Genomic DNA, 26,078 nt, shown 5'->3' on the forward strand with positions numbered 1-26,078 from the left:
TAGGATAACAGAGGGGAACAAAGTAAAGGAACGAATGACATGACTGCGTGAAGGTCAGCAGTTCTTTTGTGTCCATCGTTTTCCTTTATATTCGAAATATATTCAATATGAGTCATCTCTGTGGGCTGATTGCTCCAGAGGGCGGAGGAGCTGACACTCATTGATATCCAGAGATATTTTCTGTTGGCTCCTTCCACAAAAAAGGAAAGATAAAGTACAAATCCATAAAACCAGTATTTCCTAAGGTTTTTTCAATGCAAAGATAAATTGTTAACATTCACAAATATCAAGGCTAATAATACACTATACAGACAAAGGTATTGGGCCACACTTCTTAATCTTTGAAATTTTAAAAGTAAACATTAAAAGGTTCTATTGGGGCTTGTAGTAAAAAGCACTTAAGCCACCAACACTCTGCAGACTCAGAAACTGCAGCGCTCCAAACCTCTGGCATTAACATCAACATGAAGACTGTGCACAGGTAGCTTTGAGGTACAAATCGCCATGAATGATGAAATCCAGAAATAAATGCTTACTCACTAAATGTTATACATCCAAGATCGTTTAAGACAACAGTCTGCCTATCTGACAAGTATCCCTCTCAGGTAACTCCTGCAAGTTTGCTGCTCTTGTCAGTATTAAGTAGTCTTTGCACCCCATCCAGACTGTATATGTCTGAGAGGAAGGAGGTCTGTAACAAGAGCTCGGGCCTGTTCTCCTGGAACCAAGCAGCGCACGTGACAGCGATTCATTAGAGCTGGTTGTTCACACTACAGCTTGAGAGCACAGCACAGCTGCTGCCTTCTCATGGCATTGACGCCATCCGTCGCAGGCTCTCATGTGTGGATGGTTCACTTCGTCTCTTCTGGCAACTGAAATCAATCACACCCAGGACCAAACGCAGCAGCAGCAGGGACAGAAGAAGAGGCAGGAAGCCAAACCAGACCAGGAGCCAAGTGAGCAGTAGCAGCAGACAAGGAGGAAGAAGCTGATTCATGTTCATATACAGTGTAACACACACTGAAATGGTTAGAGGAGAGCTGCTGCAGAGTCACGAAAGCACAAAGCTTCATGTGCAAAAAGATGCAGATGATTTATAGATATTATCTGATTATTATCTTATCTTATACATGAGTATTGACCCAAATAATGAGGTGGGGATGGACTTCTGCAAACAGCACCAGAAGAAGGCTGATAAAAGTCTCCTGGATGAGATACAAATATGGATTCCCAGTAACCTTTGTGGATCATTTAAGATTTTATTTACTTTTCCTGTTTAACTGGACAGAGTGCAAATTAAAAAACAAGCGAACTATAATTTAATGTTGCACTATGCTGAAATAAATCTCAGAGGTTCGTTCCCACCCATCTTGAAAGATCACAAGATTAAAATAATACATCTACATAAATGTCTTTACTGCTTTTCTTCTTGTTTAGTTCCTCACTATCTAACAGGGTTATGATTAGGCTTTACAAACGTCTCTAATACTGTATTATTAGTTAATTAGCAATTGATTACTATTATGCATTATATTAGGCACTATGTTAACAAAAAACAGCTGTGTTTTGCGACATTGATTTGTCCATATTATAACCCTGGCTCACTGGAAGTTAGTTCCAAAGAAACTCGGCCCACAACTTGTAAACTTTTACATTTATTCACAGTTGGTCAAGTTTCATATATAATAATTTATAATCAAAGAAAAATGTCCACAGGATGTCCACTCTAGGCCTCCAAGTGTCCACAGCCAAACCACTCACATACTCAGTACAGGAGCCTCTCAAGGTTGCGGCTGGAGCCCTTCTCTTTACTCTACATACTCTGTATGCATATGACTGCACACCACGTTGTAACACAAAACCCATCACTGAGTCCACAGACAATGCCATGGCGGGGCTGATCAGTGGAGGAGATGACTCTGCCTGCAGAGGTTCAGAAGATGACAGGCTGATGTGCTAAAAACAAGTTGGTTCTAAATGCCGACAGGACCAGAGAGCTGATAATTGATTTCAGGAGAAGTCAGAATGGCCACTTACCACTGAACATACAGTGCTGTTCTCAGGAAACAGTCTGTGTTATGCTTTTTTAATGAGGCGGTGCGTGTTGTGTGTCCATGTGAGGTCCCTGAAACCGGAGACTCTCTCAAGCTCCCTTATGTATACAGTGCTGTGAAAAAGTATTTGCCCTCTTCCTGATTTCTGTCTTTTTTTCATATTTGTTCACAACACATATATGGAAAAGGGTTGGAGAGAGTGTCAAGTTTCAGGGGGCCTCACACAGACACACAACACACACTGCCTCGTCACAAAAAATACAACATAGACTGTTTCCCGAGAACTCCTGAGAAATTAATTTTCAAGGAAGTGTACAGTGTCACTTTTTTTTTTTACACAGCGACATTAAAGTAACCTTGATTCTTGTAAAAGTGACATTTCATCCAGCGCTTCATATCAATAAAGCATGTAGTTACAAGCTCCAAATCTTTTATACAGGATATGAGTACATCAGAGGGACAGCTTAGTTTGAACGGTTTGAAAGCAAAGTTAGAGAGACAAAGGATGTTGAATATGGAGATGCCAGTTAGGAGCAAAAGAGTAAGACCACAAAACTGATTCATAGAGTGAGAGATGGAGGACATGGAGAGGATTGGTATACCAGAGGAGGATGCAAGACATAAAGTGAAATTAAGGCAGATATTCAATCCACGGTGGCAACTCCAGGGGGGGGGGCAAGAAGAAGAAGAAGAAGAAGAAGAAGAAGAAAAAGAATGTATTTTTTGTGTAATATTTCGCGTTAGGTAAAGTTTTTACACCGAGGTTGCAAACACACTCCTGAGCAGCAGGCCTCGCCTCGGTTCCTGCTTACTTTTAATGCTCTTACGAAGAAGAAAGGCTACTTTGCTTTTTTCCGGTGACGTAACTTCCTTTCTGTCCGTGCTAACCTCAGAGTGAACACGCGCTCTCCTATCTAGCTCAAGTAAGTTTGGTTTTAAAACGTAAATAACGTATTAAACACTGAGAAAATAACTGAGCCACCCAGATAAGCATGTACACTTTCAGCCCAGGCATTTTAAGAATATTAAAGAGCGTTTAGCCAACATTAGTTCCTTTCTTTGGCTCCCGGAGCTTACGCTAGGTTGGCTAATGGTAGCGGAGAGCCGCATGGGTGTTAAAATTATGCCGTGTTTTCCCACATTGTCGCATTTTTGAGGATTTATAGATGTAGAGAAAACAGTATTTTAGTAGAAGCATATTCAATATTCGAAAATATGTAGTTTTTAGATGAGTGGACGATGGGTATCGGCTGTAAAGTAAAGCAGCGAACTTCTGTTTTACTGAAAATCGCCGTAATAACTCAGAAATGCGTTGGGATCACAGTCCTGTAGCTGTGTAAACCCAGGAAAAAACGGACCCCTAAAGGGGTCGACCCTACGTCTTTTGATGTTTTTGTTTGTTTTGTTTGGTTTTTTTTGTTAAATGATGCACTAACAGGGACAGCATTTAATATTCCCCTGCTGTGGTGAAGCCATACATTTCTTATAAACTGTAACATTTTCACATAAAAATCAGAGATTGAGCTTTTGAGGCATACCATAACTTTCTCCAGGCTTTGATTTTTATATAAAAAATTAGCATATGCTGATAATGAAGAAAAATTAACATGTTGTATGAGTTGCTGTGTTTCCACTTTTGTTAATGCAAAAACAGATTGTCTGAACTTTAGACATAACTCATTTTCCTGTGTCCATAAAAACGTCCCGCATGGTTACTAATGTTTCCAGTAAACTTGGTGTTTCAGGATGCGTTACGTTGCTGCTTACCTGCTGGCTGCCCTCGGTGGCAATGAAAACCCTGATGCCAAGGACATCAAGAAGATCCTGGAGAGCGTTGGCATTGAAACCGATGACACACGCCTCGACAAGGTACACAGCCACCTGCTCCTCTTTGTGTTTTATTACTGTTGTGGCTTCAGTTTTTCCCGGCAGCTGGTTCCTACCTTTAGGTTATGTTTATAATTGCGTCTATCTTTCTCTCTCAACAGGTTATCAGTGAGCTGAAGGGCAAGAACGTGAATGACGTTATTACCACAGGTGAGTTTCCCACAGTTTCATTTATGTGTGTGTGAGACCATGATTAATTTTGGTTTACAATTTTGTTTGGCTGAAATGTTGTTAGGTCTGAAAGTTTAGAATTAAATGGCTTCAGGCAGTATTTTAATACTGACATGGACTCCCTGCAGGGGTCTGAACTAGTTTATGGTGTTGGATACTGTGACTAGTGATAAAATCATTTGACGCACAGGGAAAACAGATTTAAGGGTAAAAAAAAGAATTATTAAAAATATGAGTGAACTAAGCTCTCAATGCTGGATTCTTCCGTAATGGAGGATGGCACACTGTGTATGGACCACAGTTATACTGGAGAATTTGTTCATTGAAAATGGTTCATAAGGGTATTGTGTATAGACAAATTACTTATTGTATGCACAAATTATACTTCTTAATTAATTTTTATTAGTCATCTTACACACTCAGTGCAATAGGAGTAAAAAACAGAAACCCAGTATCAAGTTTAAAAGACTAAAAAAAGAACTCATTACTGAACTACTACTAAAAATACAGCGAAGAACAACAGAATGAAATATAAACGTCATAATGTAGAGTACTGCAGATGGGCAGAAAAGTGGCACAGTGTTAAAGGGTTAATACCAGTGCTACTGGTGCATGCAGCAAGTGATACTTGTAATGCAAAAACTATCCTAAAATACAGTTGGGATGGTGTGAGTACAAGTTGCAAAACATCAATATTTCATTTTCTTATTTGGGTCTTCGTGATAGCTGATCTTGCACCCTATTTGTGGGCTGACATAAAAATATTTCCTGAGTGTGTCATGGTGCATTTGCTGTGATAATGAGTTTTCTTGCCATACTTTCTATAAACCCGCAGGGCATGATATCTCATTGGACAAAGTGAATCGATTTGAATATAAGATAAGAAAAAAGTTGTATTTAATCAGATGTGTAAAGTCAGACCACATGTAATGATAACGGGCCGTTTCTGACCTCTGTCTTGTTTCTGACTGCTGAGTGTCGATGTTATCACTTGTGCTTCATGTCTGCCAACTTGTGTCTCCTCAGGTTACGGTAAGCTGGCCAGCATGCCAGCAGGTGGTGCCGTAGCCGTTGCCAGCTCTGCAGCTGCTGGCTCGGGCGGAGCCGCAGCTCCTGCTGCAGGTGAGCATTGCAGCTTAGCACCTTGTTTGGCACCATCAATCATATTTGCCACTTTGTGATTTTGCCTTCACCTTGTATGTTTGTACGACTACATGGAGCCAAATAATGATCTGTTGACATGAAAGATGCATCTACACAAGTTAATCCACACAAAATCCGCACTATACTGGGTAAATACAGTGCAGGCATTTTAATTTATTCTACGGTTTTAAGTTGAATGGTTTTAGAAAAGAGGCTTTTTTTGTTTTTATATTAATACAGCAGCGTGTAAGAAACTCTCAACAAAAACTGGGAAATTCCAAAATAAAAATCAGTTGCATTTAAATGTATTTTAAAACAACCGTTATATTAGGCAACCACGTGAGCAGGTTGCTGTGTCATGGTGATGACAGCAGGAAGTGATGTCAAGTGCTTTTTGTTTTTCAGCTGAGGAGAAGAAAGAGGAGAAGAAGGAAGAGTCTGAGGAGTCCGATGACGACATGGGATTCGGCCTTTTCGATTAAACTCCTTGAACTGATCAATAAAGTTTTTACCAAATCCCTCTTATGCAGCTTTTCTCTTTACTTTAAAACTTGTGTGTGTGGGTGTGGGGGGGGGTGTAATTTGACCTGATCGGGCCTATTCTTTGTTCGGTTATGTGATCTTATTCAGTTCAATGGAGAAAAAAAAACTGAAAAGGCTCTGGCTGATGAGATTGAGCCCAGTGCTCAGGAGATGGCGCTGTGGAGCCTTTGAGCGCTAAAGCAGACGACACCAGACCCTTCATTTTTGGGCTTTTGTTCAGCGGTTTGAATTATCCACGAGCTTAGACGCAGATATCCACACTTGACACCTGTGAGGCTAACACTTAAATTATTAACAGCTAGGGACAAAGTGTCACGTGACGGCGAACTGCTGCCGGCACGGCTGAAGCTGCACGTAGTCCTCTGCGTCAGCAGCAGTGAGCCTCAGAGGGGAAAAAGCAAAGTTGCAAAAAAGAAGTATTAGTTTTGAGGAAAAGAAAGGATGCTGCTGCTTCAATTGCATAGCGTAAAAGTAAATAAGACAGTTGTGTAAAGGATAAACGCTTCGCCGATTGAGTGTCGGCAGCCTGTCGCTATGACAACTTTACAGTAAATATCTATTCGCATACATCTTAATGTTTTATAAAATACATATTTAACAAGTAAGAAGACTGTTTTGCAGTGCTTGATGTGAGTAAAACTACATGTATGTAAAATTCGAACATTGGTCTAGAAATGATACTTTTATGGTTAATTCATTAGATTTTAGCAGGGAACAAACGGTTTTACAAAACAGCTCAGGTGTAATAAGCAACGTGTTAGAAGCAATAATAAAATTAAAACAAACACTCTCCTGAAAGCATATATTATCAGCGTGTAAAGGTCAACACCCAGAATGTAAATTATTCACCACAGTATAAACCGCGCAGGCGTCCAGTATCAAGAGCGATTTTCTCTCATTATATGGGACCAAACATCACATGTTGTTTTTGTTGACTGGGAGTTATACTGAATGCCTCTTCCAAGTATCTAGGGTGACAAGGTGTCCTGCTTCACGTGGAGCTTAACAGCATTTTTATACCTTGAACCCTTGTCCCACATATTAGGACATTGCCCTATATTTGGCTCTTGTTTAAAAGAGACAGATAGCTCCCTAGAAAGATTTGGCTCAAATATGGATTCGTTCCTACTGAAAACTAAAGATCAAATGCTGAAATATTTGCTTCCTTGTGAAAAGCTTTAAAATTTTGATTTAAAAACAATTACAGCACATTTGTTCTTTTTTATGATTTGTGCCAAAATTTTAACCGAAACACCTTGTCCTTGTTTATTTTTCAAGTTAGATACATAAAAAAAAATTCAAACAGCCTCCAAACTTTAGAAATGGGTTCCAAGCAAACATACACTCAGTGGACAATTTGTTGGGTACACCTGTTCAACAGCTTGATAATGTAAATACCTAAAATCAGCCAATCACACCGCAGCGGGTCAGTGCAAGTAGGTTTTTAAGGATGGTCACAATGACTTGCTAGTTCAAACTAGTTCAAACCAAGCTAGCATCACAATGGGGGAAGAAAGGTGATTCAAGTGACTCTGAACGTGGTTGCTGGTGTCAGATAGGCTGGTCTGAGTGTTTCAGAAACTGCTGATCTATTGGGATTTTCCCACACAAACATTTCTAGGGTTTACGGAGTATGAAAAAGAGAAATTATGCAGTTTCTCTGGATGAAAAGCCTTGTTGATGTCAGAGGAGAATTGCCAGACTTGCTTCAAACTCTGGAAAACAACAGTTACCGAAATAACCACTCATTACAACAAAGGTGTGCAGAAGAGCATAACACTGGATACACAAAACCTGAAGCAGTTACACAGCGGACGACCACACTGTGTGCTACTCTTGTCTGCAAAGAACGGGAAACGGAGGCTACAATTCACACAAACTCACCAAAATTGTACAACAAAAGACTGGATAAATGTTGATCTCATGAGTCTAAATTTCTGCTCCCACATTCAGAATCCTGATCAGAATTTGGTGTAAACAAGATGAAAATACTGATCCATACTGTCTTGGATCAGTGGTTCAGACTAGCGGTAGTGGTGAAAAGATGTGGGGATATTTTTTCACCATGCTTTGAGCCCCTTAGTATCAACTGGGCATTATTTAAACACCACAGCCCACCTGAGTACTGTTATTGACCATGTCCATCCATTTGTGACTACAATGCACTTATTTGTGGATAGCTACTTCCAGCAGAATAATGTGCCATGTCACAAAGCTTGAATCTTCCCAAACTGTTTTTTTGAACATGACAATAAGTTCACTACACAAATGATCTCCATGGACACTAGATCTCAATCCAGTAGAGCACCTTTGGGGTGTGGTGGGTCAGGAAATGTACATCATGGAGTGAGTGTGTGATGCTGTCACATCAATATGAACCAAAATCTCTGAGGAGTGTTTATAGCACCTTGTTAAATCTAGGCGATGAAGAGTTTAGCTGGTCCAAACTTGTACTAGAAATTGTGAGTGTACTCTAGATCCCAGTTTGTTGGCATCTAAGTGAGGAAAACTACACACAATGCTCCAACAAATACAATACTTAGTACGTGCAAGTAGTGTTTATTTTTTTTTCTCTCATTAAAAACAAAAAGTGAAGAAACAAACAAAAACAACCCTAGGGAGAGCTGGTTGCCCCTTTGGGAAACCTTGCCTTGGTAATGACACAACAAGCCTACGCTATGGATTTTTACCAAGGCAACTCCTGTGCAGGGTGTCATAATGAACTTGTTAGTCATGTTCTGGTAAGTGATCATAAGACTGTTTCTTAACCTCCAATTTTCTGGAATGTTTTAATGACATAGTAAAAAAAAAATAAATAGATGAATCATTCCACATGATCAAAGGTGAGTCAGCAGATCTTGTTACAAACCACAAACGGGACCAAAGACGTATGAACTAGTTAGTATTATCACTTCTAAGTTGACTTTGTTCACATGTGAATGAAAATGATGAAAAGGATGTTTTGAAATTAAACAAAATAAAGTCAAATAGGCTCACTAACACTGGGGTACGTGCTCTGATGTTCTGCCTCTTGGCCCCTCCCACACCCCCGCCAGGTGACGTCACTAAGTGCTAATCTACAGGCGCCTGAGTCGAAACATTCAGTCGTGTCTCTCGTTAGCGGACAGTGAAGGTTACCTGCTTCAACAGTGCTTGAACGGCAACCTTTCAACTGTCTTTATACAGCACAGCACGGGACCAGTCGCTCCGATACATCGAGTGAATTTAAACTTGAAACATTAGCTAGCTTAGTCAGCCTTGAAAACCACCTAGCTCGGAAGCTAACTCTTTGTTTTGCTAACAACGCACTGCTTCGACCTCCTCTCAACAAGACCTGCCACTGAAATTTGGTAAGGAAACGTTCCCTATGTTTTCTTTTCTTATCGTTATGTTTGATTATAGATTCCAGGCTGCCATTGGCTTTGTAGTTTGATAATACTGGTTCGATTTATCCGCTTCAGGTCGCAGTCAGTGTGGGCCTGTACGCATTTGGCTGCCCAAGCTTTGCGCAGTGTTTTCAGCGCCATGTGTGGCTTCCTTCAAACGCATCGTACTAAATAAATATTTACTTTATTTAAACAAGTCGAGCTTTAACCAGATTCATACTTTGCGTTGTGACTTATGTAATTGTTAAGGCCTGTTTTAATGGTAAAGAGTGCAAAGTTTAGCAGATGTTTTCATGAAACTTTTTTTCCCCTGATTTTTGCCTTACGTAACGTACATGGCCTAGCCCAGTGATACTGTTTGATGAAAGAATAACGTTCGTCAAACATCAAAAATACTGAGCAACACAATCAGTATTACGCAGCTGTTATGAGGTGTGACACTTATAAGTCGAGCTATTGTCTGAGGTTCGTGGGCCAAACCCCAGAAATGTATTTAAACACAGTAAAAGGAGCCTATTTAAAAATAAAATAAAATAAAATAAATCAGAACCTTTTCACTGCTCTTGAACTCGTCCTACTCTAATCACATTTGCAAATAGTTACTGATATAATTGTGATTTTTATGTTTCAGAACCATGAGTTCCCAGGTCAGACAGAACTTCCACCAGGACTGTGAGGCTGCAGTCAACAGGCAGATCAACCTGGAGCTGTATGCCTCCTACGTCTACTTGTCTATGGTAAGAGCAATCCATGGTGCACAGTCAGATTAAAAAGGGTTATTGAAGGACAGCTCAGTGGAAAGTACCAGTCTGTAACATCTGGTGACACTCGGGTAATCGTGCTCAGAGAAAAGGGAAGTGTGAGTAGATTTTATTTATAATCAAGAAGTGATTTTAATTCCTTTTAACTAGGCTGCTATGTGGTATAAGTGCTGTGCTTGGTTTCAGTCCAGGTACAGCCATTGAGCTGAGAAAAAGGCAGGGGAAGTTGTTTCGGAGGTGTTGAAGCAGCCTACTGCCATTTAAAATGGATAAATAAATAACCCACTATCAGAGCAAGCTGCTTTTTAAACAGGATTAGTCAAATATAAGGGAGGTTTTTAAACTGAGGGGATATTAATGTTTAGGTATTGAATTAAAAAAAAAAAAAAAGGTTGAAGTTCCTTTGAGTATGTATAAAGAACAGGCAGGCAACTATGGTTTCTGTCCTCTGTATGACAAATCCTTTTTGTTTGTAATGGTTTTGGCAGGTAGATTTTAAAAACCTTACCTAAAGTTTACAAACGTTCTTCCTTACAGTCCTACTACTTTGATCGTGATGACCAGGCATTGCACAACTTTGCCAAGTTTTTCCATCATCAGTCGCATGAGGAGCGTGAGCACGCTGAGAAGCTAATGAAACTGCAGAACCAGAGGGGTGGAAGGATCTTCCTCCAAGACGTCAAGGTATGAGATTTGTGAAAACAAATGGACTGTAACTTATGTTAACTTCTGGCTGAGTGTGAGATTGTTCTGGGCTATCTTAAGCTTCACATGGGGACAGAGAGATACCAAGGGCGTGGGCGTGCAGAGTCTCTTATCGCTTTCGGGCATGCAAACATGACCGCCAGAACTCGAGTGAAACGTTAAACCGCAAATCTGCTTTACATATTCAGGAAGCTTGTTTTTTTGTTTTTTGTTTTTTTTTAGGTCAGGTTGGTGAACGTTTATCTTTCATTAATAAATGTCTCACTTTGATTTTGGGTTTTGTTTTTTTATGATGCTTTAATTGCAGAAGCCAGACAGGGATGAGTGGGGCAGCGGTGTCGAGGCTCTTGAATGTGCCCTGCAGCTCGAGAAGAGTGTGAACCAGTCACTGCTGGATTTGCACAAACTCTGCTCTGAACACAATGACCCACATGTGAGTACTAAAATATGGTGTGTATGTTACACAGCAAAGTGCAGTGAGAAGGAACACCAAAATTAAATTGTGAACACACGTAAGGCATGCTGATTGTTTGTACACCTGCAAATCTGGAACTCCATTTTATTTTTTGTGTAATATAAAAACATAGGTGACTCTGATGTGGCCTGTATGACATTTATTTTTAAAGTGTACGTATAATGCAGGAGATGTCTCGCCTTTGTTTTTTTTGTTTTTGTTTTGGTGTCGTCTTATTAAACCAAACTGTCTCTTTCAGATGTGCGACTTCATTGAGAATCACTACCTGGATGAGCAGGTGAAGTCCATCAAAGAGCTGGCTGACTGGGTGACCAATCTGCGCCGCATGGGCGCTCCCCAGAATGGCATGGCGGAGTACCTGTTTGACAAACACACTCTTGGCAAAGAGAGCAGCTAAATCTCTCACACCACATTGACTACAGCTTATGTGTATTTGTATCTTGCTTCAAAATGAAAAGCCATCTGCATGTTGCTGGTTAGACCTTTAAAGTTATTACTCATGTTATTATTAGAAGCCCCTGTGAGTTTGTTCAAACCCTCCCTATATCTTGCATGTCTCTCTACAATTAGAAACGCTCGTCATTGCTACACATTTGCTGTATTTTAAAGCCTGGAGGTGTTACTCAGACCAAATAAACCAACCCTCTGGATTCTGAACTGTTTTTTTGTCTTTCATGTTTCTGTGATGGTAAAAGTGCAAAAAAACCTGCCTACACCAAACATCAATCTGTTTCAGTTCCTTCTCCAGAGAAAATAAACTGCAGCTGATTGCCTTCAGATAAAAATTCACACACGTTGGAGTTAAATGGCACAAATGTCAGGTCAGTTTTAAATTTTCAGCAACTGGTAGTTTAAAGTCTGGCAGCAATTCTTCTTGTTTTAGCATAAACAAGCAAAATAGTCAGTTTAGCTGAACATAAACAGTTTTCAGAGAGCCTCAATTCTCCTAAAACGTACCCACCAGAAATCCCAAATAAGCACCTTGATGTTAGACTAATTGACAGTTTGTTGTCCAAGTTTTTCAAGTTTACGTTCTCAAGCTCCCTCAGTATTTTTTTTTTTTTCCCTCAAAGTTTACGAAACTAATCTGGGGATTTCCAGCTTGAGCAAAGCTTGTACAGGAAATCAAGATGAAATGTCCGAGAGTCTATCTGCGTCATCAGCAGTTCCCTCTGTTTTGCAGTCGCATACATGTTTTCTTCCAAGGATACAGACTGTGCCCTCTGGTATTTATTGTGACTCCCTCCAGTGGTGAGTTACAGCCAGCAAGACTAAACAGCGTTGATGGCAAGAGTAAAGGTGTCAGCAAGGCGGAAGAATGCCTTACAAGCCGCCATAATGGAAAAAACTGCAAGTTACTAAATGCAGGATAATGTATGCCAAGGAAATGTGTTTGTTGGGTCTAAACTCAGACCCCGCTGTATCCAGGACTTATTCCCATGAAAGAAAAACAAGGCAACAGTGATCGATCGATTTCTTGCGCAAGGGAGGCCTCTCATCTGTGTCCAGCACGACAAACGACCACACTGGTGGCCTCCTCTCGCTGCCTTTTATTGACAAACTTCAAACAATAGTTTAAAAAACACCTCCCCTTGCAACCCCCTTTGGTTACATAGACAAGGACTGTATGTAAGTGTGTGTGTGTGTGTGTGTGTGTTTGTTCCTGCTGATCAAAGGGTCATAAAACCTAAAAGCAGGAACAACATCCTTGGTCATCAAGAGGGTAGTCTCCCCCACACCCAATGTATGGTTTACCATAGATAACACAGTGAAACCATACAAAGGGTAGGAAGTTCTACCAAACATCAAACAGACCTTCACAAGGACGTTCCTGTGATAAAACACTTCAACCTCGCACCCAGAACCTCGAGAATCTGGGGATGGGAGGAAAGAAAGAATTCCTTTCACAGAGTTAAAACAATGGACAAATGGTAAATATAAAAATGACAAATGTTTAACTATTTACTCTAACAGTGTTAATTAGCCTAAATGAAAGTATTTGGGCTTCACCTAAAAAAAACTTAAGATTTATTTTTTTATGGCTTGATTTTCATTTAAAAATATATTTATCAACATTTAAATTATCAACATATTTTATTCAGACCTTGTTCAAAAGTTAAAGGGATTAAACAGTAATCAATGCATCAGAGTAGTCCAATTTGAACCATGTCAGTCAAAATGCAAAAGTGAATTCATGTTAGTGAGAAAATCAAACTTACTCCCACCTGAAGCTATCCTACTTCATATGCACCCATTGTGCAATTTATCAGGAAAACCTGTTCAGCTGCTTCCTACTGTAAATCTTACCAGCCAATCACGTGGCAGCAACTTATGTAGACATCGTCAAGATGACCTGAGGTTCAAACTGAGCATCAGTGACTTTAAACATAATATGGTTGTTGGTGTTAGATGTGGTGGTCTGAGATTTTCAGGAGTTGATCTACTCAATTTTCTCTCAAGCTCTCTTTTCTTTAAAAGCATAATTGTCTTCATAGATGTTAATATTGATAGTCTGTGTTCTCTATTTATTTAGGTGCTAATTTTATCTTAGCGTTTTCCTCTTACATACTTTGTAAATGCACTTCTGTCTACTAGTGAAGTTAAGTAAAGTCTGGATATTTACATTACAACAAATCCTTTAACTATGAATGCTTTAGGAATTTTCTGTGGGTGAAAAAAGTCTTAATGCAAGAGTTCAAAGAAGAATGACCAGAGTGCTAAGGCTGCAATTCACAGGCTCACCAAAACTGGAAAAACATTGCCTTTCAATTTCTGCTTCAGTATTTAGATGGTAGGGTCAGTATTAGTTGTTCAGACTGCTGATTTTGTAACAGTGATGGAGAGATTTTATTGGGACTCTTTTTTACCAATTGAGCATCTTTTAAACACCAGTGTGCCATCGTCTGATGGCTGCTTACAGCAGGATATCTTACATGTCGCGAAGCTCAAATTATCGCAAATTGTTTTCTTGAACATGACAGTGAGCTGACTGTACTCAAATGGCCTCCAGAGTCACCATCCAGATCTCAGTCCAATAGAGCACCTTTTGGATGTGGTGGAATGAGAGATTGACGTTGTGGATGAGCTGACAAAAAATGCTATCATGTCAATATGGACCAAAATCTGTGACGAATGATTCCAGCACCTTGTTGAATTCATGCTCTGAACCCAAGAGGAAGTCCAACCCAGTGCTGTATCTAAGAAAGCCACCATTTACTGTATGTCACAAATTAGCAGATATGGGAAATATCACATTTCTATCACAAACACTTTAGGGGAAGCTGTTAGAACAACACACCGCATACTAATACATCACATGTTAATGTACCACATAAAACTTTATTCCATACAAAGAAGAACTGTTTTTCCAAAAGCAGAAGTGCTATAAGGAACAATCCCCGCTATCACTCTGATCATCAAACTGCCTGGAAAACTCTCAGTCAACAGCAGGATGTGATGTTTTACGCTTCTTCAAGCTCCACCAGCACACCGTCACAGTCTTTAGGATGGAGAAACATGACCGGTTTGCCGTGAGCACCTATCCGCGGCTCCGCAGAAAGCATTCTGATGTTCTTGGTTTTTAGGTCGGCTATCGCAGCGCTAATGTCGTCTACCTGCAGTCATAGGGGGAACAAAACATTATTGTTCAATTCACTTGTTATCATTAGGGTTAAAAATGATCACAACTGAGTGTCAACTCTCATAACACTGCAAACTAACGCACAGGCCCCCCGTGCTGAGTCACATAATTTGGGACAAGCTGTTACTGGATTTATAGGACCAACAACAACACTGACATTTGTTGTCTGACATGAACACATAACACTAACAACAAACTCTACTACACTCACACAGGCCCTAGATAATTATTCCTAAATACTTTTTAGCTTCGATACACGTAGTAATTATGATTTCTGCAAAAGCTGAACTGCTTTTTTTTAAAAGTTATTTTACTTTATGTAATTTAGTAAATTCATAATATTACATTAGGCCATTCTCATGGTCAGTCAGTCACCAATTATTTTTCAGTTTTTAGTGTTCGAAGATGTTCATTTTTAGATTAATTTGTTAGTTTCCGTCTTTTAAATTATTACCTTATGATGGGTATTTGTAAATTCAGAGTAGATCTTAAAATAAAAACACAAGCAAAGATAATCGTGTGGTCATCCCAGGTCATATCATATGTATTTATATGTACCAAATAGCCATACTACTACACCGATTCACATAACAAATGCAACACAACAGTTTCTTATAAATACCATGTCACAGTCTGAAGGAAAGCATGTTTTCTTTGGGCCATTCTGACTCACAATCCTCATAAAACACGAGAGAAAGATTTTGCTGCAGCACATCCTCAGAGCAAAAGGAAAATGAATATGAACCAGAAGGCAAGGATTGGCTCATAAAACACTAGTGCAACTAATGCTTTATACCAGTACACTCATTCATTATATACACGTCACAGTAGACGTAGACAAGAGGAAGTACGAAAATGAACAAATTCTGAATTCAGTTTCGTGAACTTGGGGTCACGTGAACAGATAAATGAAGCAGAGTCATGCAAAAATGTAATAAAAGCTCTCCCCTGTCATTGCCGTCTCACCTCGATACAAATGTGATGCATTCCTCCTGACTTGTTTTTCTGCAAGAAGCCCGAGATGGGGCTCTTCTCTCCGAGAGGATGGAGCAGCTCCAGCTTGGTGTTGCCGAGCTCCACGAACACAGTGTAGACACCATGATCGGGCAGGGGCACCTTCTCACTCACCGTGGCCCCCAGCACGTCCCGATACAGCGCCGTGGCCTTCTCCATGTCGGGGACAGCGATGGCGATGTGGTTAAGCCTGCCCAGCTTCCACAGAGACGCGGGAACACCCTGATGGAGGGGCACCGTTGTTGAATGTGCCCTCCGGAGCGCGACGCGAGAGCATCTGGAAACACCTGCCGCTAAATATGAAATTAAAATACAAAGAGATCAGCTGTGTTTGTTCTTTCTACTCGAGTAGCTTTGATGTATGCTGTATATTCTGGACCAAGTCCCGAGTTACATTAATGATATTTAAAGCCTATGCTTCCTGCACTCCCAAATCTGTTCTCCTTTGTGTGACTGACTGTTGGTTTTAGATCATATAAATAATAAATAGACCAATCTTTACCGTTTGGTGTTCTGTTTGATGCTTGCTGACTTAATGTAAACATGAATAACACCAATTTGTGAAAGAAAGACTTTTCAAATTAAAATGATTAGGCTTCCCTTCCTCCTACGACCAATCGACAGGGCAATTCCTTAAAGACGACTTTTTAAAGTAAAGTGCTCATACTGAACATAAAATAATACCCTCATTTTGGCTTTTCTGCACCTTACCATTCATTCAACTCAATAAAGTGTTTCATACTTTCAAATGACTTTATTCAGTTATGTTGTAAAATAAACCTACCGTCTCCTTATGAAGACATAGTTTTTTACTGATGATACTTAGTTTTTTATTTTAAAGCTGAAGTATCAGGAGTACATATCAATAATCTTTGTTTTATTACTATAAGAGCAATCTTTTGTTTCCCAGGCTATAATCTTGTTTTTGCCTTCATTGGAGGTCATCTTTGAATTCTTCTCCTAGTCTCAGACAAGGCTTAATCCCTGTCTGGGAAACCTGCTGTTTATGTACTGAACATATACATATAATTAGGTTATTAGGTCAACCCTGTGTTTCAGAGAGTAAATAACAGTACCCATATAATTTTACACACATCTCCTTACCATACAAAAATCTTGGAATAAAATGCTCCAGTGTGAAGTTACTTCATGGTATGGCTTTGGCTTAAGTTAGTAGTTAGGAAGTTAATAGGTACCTTGGCCAAGTATCTCTGTCTGTAAACGCGACAGCTTGAAGTGAATGATAAAACTTTGTAGGGGTGTAGCGTGGGGTCATGTTAACTTGGCTTACATCCACCAAGGTCAGCGTAATGATTTATTGGTCACAAATTCACAAAAAGCTTTGTAACTTAGAAACTATCATTCTTATGATTGTCCTGTGTATTGTAAACATGGAGAAAGCAGATTGTAAAGATTTCAAATGTGTCACATTTGACCTCTGACCTCTCCTTCAAGGTCAATTGATTGATCAATTGATAGCCTGATAGACTGAATTGATTGAGAGGTGATAACAACGCTATGTGGAGCTATTTTATTGGAAAACAAAAGTAAAAACTAGTTTGATCAAAGACTTTTTTCACCTGACATGTATTACTAAACATTTTAGGAACCACTGAAATGAATGCTACACATGTACTATATCCACATAAAAAATGATACTCAAAATTATGCCAACTATATTCAAATGGGTTTCAACGCGACAAATAACAAAAGCCTTTTTGCTGCACTACAAACTTCCTAAAGTATATTTGAAAAGAACAAAGAAAATAACTGAATATAGAGAAAATACAATACTACTCCCTTAAAAGTAAATACTGTATACAGAGTGAGCTGCCTTGGCGGAGGTTTGCGCTTTTTGAGTGCTTCTGGTTCATGATGTAACGTAAACATTGTTTATGTTCGTCAACTTTGCGGGCTCGTTTGAGCTTCCGAAAAAAATTACAGCTCACTATAACGAAGCTTAGCAGCATCGTTTATCGTTTGCAGAACAGTGAACTTAATAGCGAAAATTTCGAAGCTGAATAATTGTTGACACAGACCTGCAACCTTCAGCACGGCGGACGCCATGTTCGTTCCCCGGAACCAAGTGGCAGGTACAGAGCGGTTTCTCGGTGAGCCTGTTTACGTGCGACACAGACAGCCACACATGTGGGGACAATCATGGCTAGTGGAGATGTGTTCGGTGTTCTGGAAGAGTGTGTAAAGAAAATAAATGCCAACACAGCACAGCCAGAAAACTTTCTCAGGTAAGTGTTTGTTGTTTGCGTTGAGTAATTTTTTTTTAATCTTTTGAAGAAGCTGTTAAATATTTTTATAAATTCGCTCCAGCTAGCTGAAGCTAACTGTAGCGATAGCATAGCATTAACACATTTACCTGACAACACGTTTATACGTCGAGGATTTGGTAAGATATAAATGATTAGGCGAGTTTCTCCTTTTTGTTTCATGTAGAAACATTTAGTCGCTTTATGTTCCTAAAATCAGCTGGCTCACGTCTGCATTTGGGGATTGCTACACCTTTAAACAGATCTTCATGGTATGAGCGTATCCAACTGCAGTAACATTTATGCTCATAAAATAAAAGTTAGCTCATTACTGTAAGCTGTCTGTAGAGCTACGTAAAAAAAAGAAAGATGATGTGCAGACTACCAACTGCTGTGACACACCAGATGTTTATTCATTGCATATCATGTTTGTCAATCCTGATTTAGACTCAGAAAGTCCACACCTGTTAGAAAATGTAAAACTTCAAATGTCTTGAATGAAGTAAATATCTAGTATATGCATTTGTGCACACAAGTCTGTGTTGCCGTATTTCAAATGGGGGTTAAGACCCCTCACTTCACCAAACGGGAGAAAACTTGTATGAATAAAATGGTGGAGAAGCCCTACTGAATTTCCACAATCAGACAGGCAAGTTTTTCCCAACAGAACAGGACTGATTCCACAGGTTTGCCATAGACGGCACATCTCAAAGCCCAGTAGTCAAAAAAGGCCTGAGCTCTTGGTGCTGGAGCTGCTTAAGCAGTTTAACAAATAAGCACAATGCTGTTTGGGTGTGGGAGGCCTGGATCTCACACACACACACACACACAGACACAGAGCACAGCTTTTTCTTGAGGAGCCCAAAAGTCGGCGTAATACAGGAAAATTGTCTTCATTCTGAGCTACTGAAACAAGAGAAGAAAATTGCTGAAAAGTGGCAAAACGTGCACTTCTAGACTGTATGTGGTATAGTAGTGATCTTAGAGCCAGCCCAAAACCACAGGCCACATCATCCCATGGCAACTAAATCAATAATTTGAAGGATGAAACAGTCCCATGGGGCAAGTTGCTGCCCCAAGTGGAAGAGTTTAAGCATGAATGAGGCGAGGAGGAGACTGGCAGATGGATTGAAGCGGCATCAGCAGTGATGCGGTTAGTCTGTCGGTTTGTTGTGGTGAAGAGAGAGCTGAGCCTAAAAATGAAGCTTTTGGATTACCGATCGATTTACATTCCTGCCCTCACATATGGTCACGAGCTCTGGGCAGTGACCGAAAGAACGAGGTCACGGATGTGATTGCGCCCATCTGGATAAGCTGCAAGAGGTGACCGTGGTGAGGGAAGTCTTCTCTGATTAGACTGCTGCCCCTGCGACCTGAACCCAGATAAGCGGTAGAAGATGTATGGATGAAACGTAGTGGTTTTGTTTTTGTACCAACACATTAACAAATAAACCACAGACTTTCATCCAATTCAGTTATTTAATAAAAACAACAACAACAAATCTTCCCCCCCAATATTGCATCATAAGACATACCCGACTAATTCTGTGTCTTTTCATCTTTGCAGCCTTCAAGATGAAGTGGCAACAGACTTTACCTCCATCACTAAGACTCTGTATGACCTCCACAAAGCTCAGGAACCTGGACATTATACAGGAAGCCCGCTAGCTCAGCTGGTTGTGGAAAATTTTGATGAAGAACAGATTTGGCAGGAGCTAGAGCTGCAGAACAAAGCCGTACTGAAACACTTTAAAAACGCCATAGACGAGGCTTTAGCAGATGAGACGTTAACTGTGCTGGAGGAAGAGGAGCAGGAAGAGAGTGGTCAAGAAGAAGAAGGAGCATCAGCAGATGATGATGACGATGAAGAAGAAGAGGAGGAGGAACAAGAATTGGAACCACCGAGACGGACAAAGAAAATGGCTGTGGAGGAAGACGATAACACAGAGGATGACTCTGATTTGGATTTTGATGTGGATGCTCTGGAGAAAAAAGAGAAACAGAAGAAGGATACAGGAAGGAAGGCATCCAAAGCAAAAGTGGTGCCCTCTGAGGTTGATGATAAGTTCTTTAAACTGTCAGAGATGGAGGCATTTCTGGATGATATGGACAAGCGCGAGGGAAAGGAGGATGAAGATGACGTAGACTATTTTCAGGATCTGCCCTCAGATGAGGATGATGATCTTGACCTAGAGCAAATCATTTCCACCAAAAAGCAAAAGAAAAATACTGTATGTAACTTATCACACATTTTCCACTCATTTTTTTTTGCCTCCCAATAGTTCAAACTACAGCAAATATGTTGATTGTTCTTTATACCGACAGGTGAAGAGCTCCAGGAATCTCAAGTACAAGGACTTCTTTGACGCCGTGGACAGCGAACCAGCTAAAACAGACGACCCGTCAGATGGAGAGGATGACAGCGTGGATGAAAGCCAGGAGGAAGGTGAAGAAGTAATAGATGACGACTATGATGGCGAAGAGGAGGGTGATGATGAGTAAGTGCAATCAAAAATTATAAAACGTGCAGTTATGTGTGGGAGAAGTCAATTTCACCATGTTCGTGTCCTGCTTTACCTGCACTTCGGCAGGGAAGAGGAGAGGGGTCAGTCTAGGTCGTCTCATAAGAAAGTGACCTTTAATCTCTCGGATGATGAAGACAGCGAGGGAGAGGATGTGGAGGACATTTTGGGAGGAAAAGCCAAAGGCTCAGCCAAGTCTGAAGCAAAATCATCGTTTGAGAAACGGCAAGAAAAGGTAAATGAAATGCAACTGAAACGAGGTTTTAGATGTCACTGGTTTGATTAACATATCCAACACAGCAAGTTGGAGCAAGTTTTTTAATTTGATTCCAATTTATCCCTGTTTGACTTAAGAGGATGCAGCTGTAAGCCCTCCAGAATAATAAAAAGCAAAATAAAGTGTTAAATCACAAGAGGACTGAGGGTGTGCTCACACTAAGTGTGGTTGTCTTGTATCGTGCTTGCTCTTTCATGCACTTAAAACTCTTAAAAGTGCTCTTGTAGAGCACAGTTCATAATTCTAGGATGCATGTGTCCTCTCACATGTGTTATAGATGTATTTAAAAGGCCCCATTAAACTTGCATTCTTTTGAATGGCCCCCAGGTGGCATAGTTGTGGTTGCAGAAAGACTTAAAATCCTATTCAAGTCTACAAGTAAATGAACCTCTGTAAACACTTTGCTGATTAATTTTGGTCATTGTGTTTGTCAGAAAGGAGAATTATCCAGGTTATGTTCATTGGCTTGTGATTGACAGCTTATTAGGCGATTTACTTGTGGTTTCACAGTCAGATCCACCCCTCATCTCATCTGGTTTTAAAACACCAAGATGGCAAGGGTGAAAACTCTCATTTCGAGGTATCGGGAGTTCAGAAACCAGTGAATGATGATGTAGTAGTTGCATCCATCTGTATCAGGCCTGAGTTGAACTAAACAGTGGGGAGCAGCGATCACACTTGACGAATGAACTAGAATTTGGGGGTTCAGGCACGATACTGATTGCTTTGTGTGAGTACACTCTTTAAATCTGCTGGAGTGCTAATACCACCTTTTGTTTGTTTGTTTGTTTTGAAATCATAAATTTCAGATTCTTGCACTATAGGTGATCCTATAGTGTAAATTTCCCAACGTATCACATTAGTGAACGGCGTCCTTCACTCTTGTTGGTAGTTGCTTCAGAGTGGAGATTAGTTTAACTCCTTACCTGCCTCCTTCGATTGAATGTCTCACCTGTACCTGAAGGAGCACAGATCATGGGTACCCAACATTGACCCAACAGGGCTGATTTTTAGTTCACTGTTGGTGACTGTGCAATCCTGCATTTGCTGTAACCTGCAGATGTCCCAGAAGATTGAAGAGCTAGAGAAAGCAGCTTTAGCAGAGAAACCCTGGCAGCTGTCCGGAGAAGTAACTGCACAGACCCGTCCAGAAAACAGCATGCTGGAGGAAGACTTGGCGTTTGAGCAGACGTCCAGGACGGGTTAGTGACCACCCAGCACCTCCCAAACTCCCACTCCGTTTGTGCATGCTTTAGTTTGAATAATTAATAGCAGCCTTATTATGTCAAATCATAGAGTAAAATTTCTCATTTGTTTTTTCAGCCCCTGCAATCACAGAAGAAACTACACTACAGCTGGAAGACATCATCAAACAGAGAATTAAAGACCAAGTTAGTAACAGTAACCAGTATTTTTTATTATTATTATTATTCATTTTTTATATTATTATAATGAATAACCTAGTTACTTATACTTGTGTTTCTGGAAGGCTTTCGATGACGTGGTTCGCAAAGAGAAGCCTAAGGAGGAGGTGTTTGAGTACAAGAAGAGGCTCACGTTGGACCATGAGAAGAGCAAGCAGAGTTTAGCAGAAATCTATGAGCAAGAATATCTCAAGCAGAATCAGGTTTGACTTTTTTTCTTGTTTTCATTAGAACTTTGACACATATGAAGCATTGCCTCAAATATTCATTGTATTATTATTATCATCTTTTGTAATTTCAGCAAAAAACGGAGGAGGAGGAGAACCCAGCCCATGTAGAAATTCAGAAGCTTATGGACACACTCTTCCTAAAGTTAGATGCTCTTTCCAACTTCCACTTCACACCTAAGCCGGTGAGTTTTTCCTGCTAGCAGTGACTAAAACTAGATAGTCTGCAGTTTCTCATGGTTCTTTAAAAACCTGTCCCAACGTGATTGTAGTCTTTAATTTAAGCTGTAATTATCGTTGGATAAACAGCTGATAAACTGAATGTATATTTACACAGTGCTGTACTGTGAAAGGTAAAAGGTTTCTGATTCATTTTGTATTCATGTTTGCTTTTGTCCATAGCCCGTTCCTGAGGTCAAAGTGGTGTCTAATTTGCCATCCATTACAATGGAGGAGGTGGCTCCTGTCAGCACTAGTGATGCTACGCTACTCGCACCAGAAGAAATCAAGGTTAGTCTTCAATCCATGTACAGATGTCCATTATTTTCATATGAGGATTTTGTCTAACAATCCTCTCCTCCAACCAAAGGAGAAGAACAAAGTGGGAGATTTGCTGGGAGCGACAGAGAAGACATCAACAGACAAGAAACGTGAGAGGCGCAACAAAAAGAAGGTTAAGCGACTGAAGATCAAAGAGAAGGAAAAGAAACAGAAACTTAAAGAGGCCAATAAAACCGAGGAGAACAAAAAGCCATCGAAGGCTCAAGTGACAGAAACCCTCAAAAAAGTCACAAAAGGAGGCAAAGCGACAATACTCAAGGTGAGTGCCTGATCTCGCTTCACTCTGCTGCTCTCAGTAGGAAGTCGTCATCAACCTGCTCAGAGTCCTGTCAGATCAACATTAGAAATGTTTGGAAGTGCTTTAAAGATGCACACAGGAGAAAGTAATCATTATTCATATGATACGACTAAGTCTAAATATCACTAAACACCAATGTGATGCTTTTTTTTTTTTTTTTTTTTTTTTTAAACAAAGTGTATACAAAATGAAGTTGATTTAAAAAAAACAATTACCTTTTTTTTTTTTTAAGCGTGAATAATAATAATTTCATTACACTCACTGGCTACTTTATTAGGTACAGATTTCTAGTACCTAGTGTTTGTGGCACAAATTCAACGAAGTGCTGGAAACATACAACAACAACAGATTTTGGTCCATATTGACATGACAGCGTGACACATTTTCTGCAGATTTGTTGGTTGTCAACACAAAGTTCTTTATTTGGAGAACATTTCTACAAGAAAGATAAGTTACTGTATTTTTTGGACCTTAAGGCGCACCAGATTATAAGGCGCATTAAGCGAAACCAAACAGTCTGATAAGTCAAACTTTACTCAACTCATTCTTCTTGCTTCCTCCACTTCCGTACCATTGATTCATTAATGTTGAATTCTCTCACAGCTGCTCTATTCCCATGTTCTACTGCGTGACTGATAGTTTGAAATCCGTATCATAATCATGTCTCTTAACAGGTGCCTTATAAGGTCCATATAGACACACAATAGAGTAATATTATGTTGAAGTACGGTATGTATTACTCCTCCAGACTACGGTAGCCGTAATGCTCCACCAATCTATCAAGTGGTGTGGCTTTGTAGCTTACCAAAGTCGTACTAAAGCATTTTAAAAGTTTTTGAGCGCCGTGTACCACATAAAATCAGTTTGCGGTCAGGAAGCACAACCAGAATTCATACATAAGGCACACTTTTGTGGAAATTAAAGGATTTTAAGTGTGCCTTCTAGTCAGAAAAATACGGTACTGAAAAAGTTATTGTGCTTAAGGTGCTTCGCTGACATCATCTGAGAGGTTCTACCCTTGACTACCTCAGATTGGTTTAGACCATGATTTGGGCTCAATGTTGTCTGCTGTTGGCCACACAGAGACTTTCAGAGTTGTGGAGACTTTTTTTTTTTTTTTGTAACTCGAATGCCTGGTCGCACCGGTGTGACCTAGGATGTTTTTTTTTTAGTCACACCATTGAGAAATTAGGTCACATTTGCGACCACATTGGTCACACTCTACAGCCCTGTTTCATGTTGTTTATAACCAGCCACGCAACCATCTGTGTGTTGCAGCAGAAATCAAGACTCATCAGACGAGACAACATTTTTACAATGTTCTGTGGTTTAATTTTCTTGAGCCTCTGAAAACTGCAGCCTCAGTTTCATGTCCGTACCGGAGCAGCACCCAGTGTGATCTTCTGCTGCTTCAAAGTTCAACGAGTTGTGCGTTCAGAGATGCTCTTCTGCATACCTTAAGCCCCTTTTTCCATTAGTATCTACATGGATCGACTTGCCACTGTTCGCCACGACTTGATTGGGATCGACTGGTTTTCCAATACAATCGAGTACCACCTAATGTGTGTGGTCATTGTCATAGCAACATGGCCAAGCATCCTGTGATTAGTTTGAGACGTGAACCCTACAACAAAGGTGGATGTCGAGGCAAGAATATACCTGCTACTCGGTCTGTGGCTTTCCGTCAGACTCGGGAGGCACCGGCATTATTTGTAGCCATTTCCCTCCTAGCTGGGTTTAAAAAATGGCAGTTTTGATTTTCATGAATGAGATAATCTAATGACTCATGGAGTCACCCCCTGACAGGCCAATCGGTGGCATGTAGTCTGACGACGTCACACTTTAGTACCTGCTTGTATCACTGGTAAACTGTGGCGAACTATTGCGAGTCGATCTGAGTAGGTACCAGTGGAAACGGGGCTTTAGTGGTAGCGAGCAGTTCTGTGAGTTACTGTTGCCTTCCTACCAGTTCGTTATCCTCTTACATCAACATGTCATTTTCACACATGGAACTACTGCTGACTGGATATTTTGATCTTATTCGGACCATTCTCTGTAATACTAAACATTGTTTGGGGAAAGTCCCAGTAGATCAGCAGCTTCAGAATATTCTCAGAGTCAACGACTGTGTCACGTTCAAAGTCACCGGTGTTCCACATTCTGATGCACAGTTTGAACTTCAGCAGGTTGTGCTCTATGGATTAACTCATGTTTTAACTATGTAGTGCCATCACAGACTGGGTAATCTATTTTTAGCAAACAATTAGTCAGCCTTTTCCACTTCTCAGACACACCACACATTTAAGGAAGGCTTTTGTTGTAAACATTACACAAATTCCTACTTGCTGCAGATGTTCCTGAGGTGACTTTACTAACCAAGTGTTCCTCTGTTTCAGGACGAGGGGAAGGACAAGGCTCTGCGGTCCTCTCAAGCGTTCTTCTCTCAGCTGCAGGACCAGGTCAAAAGTCAGATCAAAAGCGCAAAGGACCAGCCTTCAAAGAAGAAGAAAAACAAAGAGGTTTCTGTTAGCAAACTCAAGTTATAATAGCTGTGATGGTTTGTTAGGGATTAGCAATGATTTATTGTATATATTTTTATGAAAATGCAAAATAAATGTTATGTCTGAAATTCTTGTAACATTTTGATTAAAAATAATCAGGTTTACAGATGTGCTGGTGCTCTGTTTGGTTTTTGCTCATTTCCCATATCCCTCTGTATGAATAGA

At 40.2% G+C, this 26,078-nt stretch overlaps 4 protein-coding genes across 4 annotated transcripts; 3 read left to right on the forward strand and 1 right to left on the reverse strand.

The window, feature by feature from the left end:
* Nucleotides 1-2,854: 2,854 nt before the first annotated feature.
* LOC120720907 (60S acidic ribosomal protein P2-like) lies at nt 2,855-5,780 on the forward strand. The gene is made up of 5 exons (XM_040010765.1): nt 2,855-2,977; nt 3,800-3,923; nt 4,043-4,091; nt 5,139-5,234; nt 5,661-5,780. The coding sequence occupies exons 2-5, from the start codon at nt 3,801-3,803 to the stop codon at nt 5,735-5,737; spliced, it is 345 nt and encodes a 114-aa protein (XP_039866699.1). The 5' UTR covers nt 2,855-2,977; nt 3,800; the 3' UTR covers nt 5,738-5,780.
* A 3,089-nt stretch (nt 5,781-8,869) lies between these two features.
* Nucleotides 8,870-11,782, forward strand: fth1a (ferritin, heavy polypeptide 1a). The gene is made up of 5 exons (XM_040010767.1): nt 8,870-9,148; nt 9,816-9,921; nt 10,483-10,629; nt 10,958-11,083; nt 11,364-11,782. Exons 2-5 carry the CDS (start codon nt 9,820-9,822, stop codon nt 11,520-11,522), a joined length of 534 nt encoding a protein of 177 aa, XP_039866701.1. The 5' UTR covers nt 8,870-9,148; nt 9,816-9,819; the 3' UTR covers nt 11,523-11,782.
* Nucleotides 11,783-12,513: 731 nt separating this feature from the next.
* On the reverse strand, nt 12,514-17,931 carry mcee (methylmalonyl CoA epimerase). Its single transcript, XM_040010768.1, has 3 exons — nt 17,819-17,931; nt 15,732-16,072; nt 12,514-14,739 (listed from the first exon to the last, which is right to left on the reverse strand). Exons 1-3 carry the CDS (start codon nt 17,844-17,846, stop codon nt 14,587-14,589), a joined length of 522 nt encoding a protein of 173 aa, XP_039866702.1. The 5' UTR covers nt 17,847-17,931; the 3' UTR covers nt 12,514-14,586.
* On the forward strand, nt 17,917-26,021 carry mphosph10 (M-phase phosphoprotein 10 (U3 small nucleolar ribonucleoprotein)). Its single transcript, XM_040010766.1, has 11 exons — nt 17,917-18,025; nt 19,611-20,274; nt 20,369-20,541; nt 20,635-20,800; nt 21,903-22,044; nt 22,166-22,233; nt 22,332-22,469; nt 22,568-22,678; nt 22,896-23,003; nt 23,083-23,313; nt 25,749-26,021. Exons 1-11 carry the CDS (start codon nt 17,940-17,942, stop codon nt 25,896-25,898), a joined length of 2,037 nt encoding a protein of 678 aa, XP_039866700.1. The 5' UTR covers nt 17,917-17,939; the 3' UTR covers nt 25,899-26,021.
* The last annotated feature ends 57 nt before the right edge of the window (nt 26,022-26,078 follow it).

This window comes from Simochromis diagramma, unplaced genomic scaffold (genome assembly GCF_900408965.1).
Source record: "Simochromis diagramma unplaced genomic scaffold, fSimDia1.1 OVJJ01000603.1, whole genome shotgun sequence".
NCBI lineage: Eukaryota > Metazoa > Chordata > Actinopteri > Cichliformes > Cichlidae > Simochromis > Simochromis diagramma.

What these genes read in the sequence shown, in the direction of transcription:
- fth1a (XM_040010767.1), top strand. Translation starts at nt 9,820, where the DNA reads ATGAGTTCCCAGGTCAGACAGAACTTCCACCAGGACTGTGAGGCTGCA. An exon ending in CCTACGTCTACTTGTCTATG is followed by an intron (nt 9,922 to 10,482) that starts GTAAGAGCAATC and finishes TCTTCCTTACAG; the next exon opens with TCCTACTACTTTGATCGTGA. An exon ending in CTGAACACAATGACCCACAT is followed by an intron (nt 11,084 to 11,363) that starts GTGAGTACTAAA and finishes TGTCTCTTTCAG; the next exon opens with ATGTGCGACTTCATTGAGAA.
- mcee (XM_040010768.1), bottom strand. Translation starts at nt 17,846, where the DNA reads ATGGCGTCCGCCGTGCTGAAGGTTGCAG. An exon ending in CGCCGTGCTGAAGGTTGCAG is followed by an intron (nt 16,073 to 17,818) that starts GTCTGTGTCAAC and finishes TTTCATATTTAG; the next exon opens with CGGCAGGTGTTTCCAGATGC. An exon ending in TGCATCACATTTGTATCGAG is followed by an intron (nt 14,740 to 15,731) that starts GTGAGACGGCAA and finishes CTATGACTGCAG; the next exon opens with GTAGACGACATTAGCGCTGC.
- LOC120720907 (XM_040010765.1), top strand. Translation starts at nt 3,801, where the DNA reads ATGCGTTACGTTGCTGCTTACCTGCTGGCTGCCCTCGGTGGCAATGAA. An exon ending in ATGACACACGCCTCGACAAG is followed by an intron (nt 3,924 to 4,042) that starts GTACACAGCCAC and finishes CTCTCTCAACAG; the next exon opens with GTTATCAGTGAGCTGAAGGG. An exon ending in AGCCGCAGCTCCTGCTGCAG is followed by an intron (nt 5,235 to 5,660) that starts GTGAGCATTGCA and finishes TTTGTTTTTCAG; the next exon opens with CTGAGGAGAAGAAAGAGGAG.
- mphosph10 (XM_040010766.1), top strand. Translation starts at nt 17,940, where the DNA reads ATGGCTAGTGGAGATGTGTTCGGTGTTCTGGAAGAGTGTGTAAAGAAA. An exon ending in TGAGCAGACGTCCAGGACGG is followed by an intron (nt 22,045 to 22,165) that starts GTTAGTGACCAC and finishes TTGTTTTTTCAG; the next exon opens with CCCCTGCAATCACAGAAGAA. An exon ending in TCCACTTCACACCTAAGCCG is followed by an intron (nt 22,679 to 22,895) that starts GTGAGTTTTTCC and finishes TTTTGTCCATAG; the next exon opens with CCCGTTCCTGAGGTCAAAGT.